General features: G+C 41.5%; 1 protein-coding gene across 1 annotated transcript in view; it reads right to left on the reverse strand.

The window, feature by feature from the left end:
• The window catches only part of itgav (integrin, alpha V), a gene marked incomplete in the record, with an annotated part of 192,048 nt that overhangs the window by 2,556 nt on the left and 184,453 nt on the right, over positions 1-5,039 (reverse strand). Inside the window, 3 exon segments of the mRNA XM_037686717.1 lie at positions 2,816-2,923; positions 4,064-4,177; positions 4,356-4,484. Of these exon segments, the coding sequence (XP_037542645.1) occupies positions 2,816-2,923; positions 4,064-4,177; positions 4,356-4,484 (351 nt within the window).

A 5,039-nucleotide genomic window follows, 5' to 3' on the forward strand; every position in this document is an offset into this window, starting at 1 on the left:
ATATCATATAATCACAGATATCATATAATCACAGATATCATATAATCATAGATATCATAATCACAGATATCATAATCACAGATATCATATAATCACAGATATCATATAATCACAGATATCATATAATCACAGATACCATATAATCACAGATATCATAATCACAGATATCATATAATCACTAGATCCCTCATCGGCTGCTGCAGTGCAGGAATTTCGGCTGCCATCTTGGAACCGTCATCCTTATTTGGTTAAAGCAGAAGATGTCTCAGCACTTCGCAGCTTATTTCTGTTCTAATCGACGGACTGTTGACGTCAGGTCTCATGGGATAACTTTTCACAGTAAGATGAACATATTATTGTTAGTATTTTGTGAATATAATATTACTGTACTGTATTTATGTCCACCAGCTGATGTTATGTTCAGTGTAACACGGTGTTCAGCTGCAATGAAGCTAACTGAGATCTGATGACAGGAATATTTTGCTAACAAGCATACTCACTATTTCAGTAGCTTTGGTTCATTATCAACAGATATGAATCAAAACTGGAGTTTTGTTTAAATCCTAAGAAATAAAAATAAATAAAACTAGGGAGAATGTAGGAAATAGTTAGAAAATAAGATTGACCTCCTTTGTACAATCTCCTGATGCATGCTCAATAATCCAGGTAGAAAAATCTAAAAAGTTAAATCTGGTCCTCTGGACATTCAAAAAACTACACAAAGCAAAACAAAAAAAATGTAGAAATGTTTTATCTTTCATCCAAGAGACTTCCTCAGTCTGAGGTGCTGTTTTCAGCTCAGTCTCTTAAATAGCACCTTCTCAGAGTGGATCAACCAGTTTGCTGCTGACAACCAGAACCAGCTGATCACATGCTCAAGAAGGACCATCAGCCTAACAATGGATCATTAGCACCTGATGGCTGTTTACTGTTCACAGAGGGCTGAGTGATACTAGCAATCACAGCATTGTAAGAGGGGGACAGTTGAACCTGGAGGCCTCCACCCCTGTTTAATGATGGACGGTTTCTTTTCACAAAGATGGCCTCCTTTACTCCTCTTTCAAACCATCGTTCCTCTCTATCCAGGATGTGAACATCTTCATCCCTGAAAGAGTGACCGCTGGCCTGGAGATGAGTGTAGACCGCAGAGTCCTGGCCTGATGATGTTGATCTTCTGTGCTGGGCCATCCTTTTGGCCAGTGGCTGTTTAGTTTCCCCGATGTAAGACTGATCACCCTCCTGACACTGAACAACATACACAACATTACTCTGTTTGTGCCGGGGGACTGGATCTTTGGGATGAACCAGTCTTTAATGTATTTTGGGGTTTAAAAGCCACTGGGACGTTATGTTTAGAAAATAAACATCTCAGTTTCTCTGATACTCCCTCAACATACGGAAGGGACACCACCAAGTCATTGGTTCAGGTATGTTGACGACACCTGGGTTAAAATCAAATCCCAGGAAGTCCAACATTTTACTGACCACATCAACTCTGTGGATAAATACATCAAGTTCACACGAGAAGATGTAAAAAATGGCAGGTTGGCTTTCTTGGACTGTGAGGTCTCAGTCTCTGATAGAGGACATTTGCAAACCGAGGTGTACCGCAAACCCACCCACACAGACCAGTATTTACAGTTTGACTCCCATCACCCTTTGGAGCACAAGTTAGGAGTCATCAGGACTCTGTACCACAGAGCAGACAGCGTCCCCACTAGCTCAGGAGCCAGGTAGAAGGAGAAATCCCACACAAGACAGGCTCTAGAGCAATGTGGATATCCTAACTGGGCCTTCCTGAAAGCAGAGAAGAAACCCAAACAGGACTCCAGTCAGCCAAGAGGTGAAAAGGAGGAACCCAGACCCAGACCAGTGGTCATGATGATGGTGCTGTCGGTCCGGGGAGTTGAACCGGCAACCTTCCGATCGCTGGCCCACCTTCTCTAACCTCTGCGCCACCACTCCCCCATATTTAAATACAGTAGTCCCTTGTTTATCTCAGGGGTTGTCGTTCTCAATCCCCCAGCTATAAGTGAAAAACCGCAAAGTAGTAATATTAGTAAAAGTAGTAAGTAGTAGTTTATATGTACATATATATATATATATATATATATATATGTATGTATATATATAAAGGCTTTAAATCCTTTTCTATACTCTTGCAATATCCTAAACAATGTTTCTAAACTCTAAATGCTCTAAAAGAGTGCAGTGTGTCATGATGTCTGCTCTCTGCCATCTGCCAGTGCTCTTGGCCACGCCCACTTCTCCGCAGCAGAGTAGAGATTATTACAGGCTGTAGGAGGAAGCTTTTTCTGCAGCTCTGGGCTGCACAAATGGTACAGGAGGTGCTAAATCATTTAATCATTTATTTTGAATAAAAATTACACGCTGATCGTGCAGCTCATCCATCAATCAGCCAGTTGTGTGTCATGTCCAATCTTATTTTGAAAAAAACGTGAGTGAATCCACGATAAACGAACCGCAAAGTAGCGAGGGACTACTGCACCTATGTATTCACCTCCTTCTCAATAGTTGGCTCAATTCATCTTTCCTTCAAGTCTGATCAGTTTCTCAGTCCCTACTAATAAAAAGCATCCCCACAGCATGATGCTACCACCACCATGCTTCACTGTGAGGATGCTCTCAACATGATGTCATCAGTGTCAGACTTGTTGTTCTTTAAGCCATGCTTTTTTCTTCCACTGAGCCCAGCTCATGCTTTATGACGAGTCAAACAGCTGCTGAGGTGACAAACATGGAACTTTGTCCAACACAGTGAAGCTGCGTCACGCCTGCGGTGCTTTGTTCTTACGGTGGTTGTGTTCGTCGGCATGTCCAAAGGCTGTTTCTTGTACGGCATCTCGATGACTTCGAACGAAGCTGGAGATCGAACCACATACGAACGGTTCTGATTCTCAGTCTAAAAAAGTAAACAAACAAAACGGATTAAAGAAAGTTGAGAAATATTTCAAGTATCAAATGTTTGTTTTCTTGTGGTTCAAACTGAAACTTAAACAGAGACAAGGTCTCCTAAAGTAAATGGACTGTACTTATAGAGCCTTTCTATCTGATCAAGATTAGGGCATTAACAGAGTACTCGAGTAATCTACACATCGATTGCTAGGACATCTATCGAGGTTAAAAATGTAACATCGAGTATCCGTAGTGACGTCATGTTATGTGACCACCGTATGACCGTAGGGGGCAGTGTTGCACTGTTGCAGGTCACAGAGTATGGTGTAACACCGGGTCCAATCCACCGAACCAGAACCAGCTTCCTCTGACCTTGTTTCACAAACAAAAAGCTAAAAATATTAATCTCTAAACCTGTTAAAAAAAACCTATAAACATATTAATCTCTAAAACTAAACTTAATGCGCACCACAGCTGGCGGTGGTGCGGGGTGGTCAACCCCCCCCCACCCCCACGTTAAGTTTCGTTTTTGACGTGCTGCATGTTTCTTCATGTTTGCAGTTTAATAATAAAAACTAATGGTTTAGTTTTTCCTGTGACTTATTTGCAGTATGATAAATGGTAGGAGCATAATATATGCTCCCAATGTTTTGTTGGTCTTTTATTGTAAATAATTACCTTTTTTTGCGATTTTATTTATTTATTTATTTTTGTATCTTGAGATCTATGACGTCATCAAATACTCGAGTTCTACTCGGGTTTTATTATGTTAATGTCGAGTTTAAAAATTATATACTCGTTCAACCACTAATCAAGATATTTAAAGCTCTTTACAGCACACTCTGTCTCTTACCTCCACACATTCATACAGCACTCTACTACATCTCTACACAGATAATCTGAATTTAGAGATTAATAGAGCTTTAGATCACATTCATACACTGATGGGACACACATCAGAGGCTATGAGGGTTCAGTGTCTTGCCCAGGGACACTTCAACATGTGGCTGCTGGTGGAATCGAACCCCCAACTCTTGCATTGGAGGACAACTGCTCTAACCACTCAGCCACAGCCGCCCCTGAAAGTTGTGTGTTTGAGTAACATTTTAGTTTAAAACAGATTCTCAACTAAAACTATTTTGTTTACCCGGAGGAAGTTGTTGACATCCAGTCTGGAGTAGATGAAGAGGATGGCGTTCTTCGTCCTCTCCAGACGACCAACTTGACATTTTAGCTCCAGACACTGAGCTGTGGCGCAGTCCTAAAAATCAATCTGAAGTTATTCAAGTTCACAGATTCATTTCATGCTACAGAAGTGGAAAAACTAAGTTCTTGTCCACGTCTCAGACACACTGTGGATGCTGTCATGTAAAGTGACAGTGTAGTGCTGTATGGAAGTGAGGGGCTGGTCACAGGTAAGTCTTGTTGATAGTGTGTACCAGTGTCTGCAGGTCGCTTTGTGCATCTCTGGACTCCAAGTCTCTCTTGCGAACGTGGTTCTGACTTCGTCCTTCAGTTTCTCGTTCTCTGGTTGGAACCATGCTGGTGTTCTGTGACGTTACTGGGTTCTGACAAACACAAAGTGAGCAAAACGAAATGAGCCCTAATGATCAATGTGCACAGCACGGCTCTGTCACCTCTACAGGAACCACGAATAAGAAAAGAAAATGGTCTACTTTCAGTTTATCTATCTTCAAGTGTACAAAACAACACAAAAGATTCCACCAGGGCGTTATTTATTCAATTTAAATAAGACCAAAATATAAACACTAAATACACCCCATGACTCAGCTTGTAGAACAATGACCTTCAGTCCTGGTCCTTGTGAGTCACTGTTGTACGTACTTTAGTTGGGTGGCCTCCTCTAACACACTCGATCCAACGGTTGAATTATGTCTTCAGCATTTCCTCAAGTTGTACAGAAGTCTGTAATCACGATTCAGAAAAGGTGTGTTGAAACACAAACGTCTAAAAGGTGACGTGAAATGGCCTCAATGAGCAGGACACCACCGTTTTGTTTAATAGCAATAACAGTAACAGGATTTTTTTTTATTCTTCTTTCGGCTGCTCCCTTCTGTCTTTCGGCTGCTCCCTTCGGTCTTTCGGCTGCTCCCTTCGGTCTT

The sequence above is a fragment of the Nematolebias whitei genome, chromosome 13 (assembly GCF_014905685.2).
Source record: "Nematolebias whitei isolate Nwh7 chromosome 13, NemWhi1, whole genome shotgun sequence".
NCBI lineage: Eukaryota > Metazoa > Chordata > Actinopteri > Cyprinodontiformes > Rivulidae > Nematolebias > Nematolebias whitei.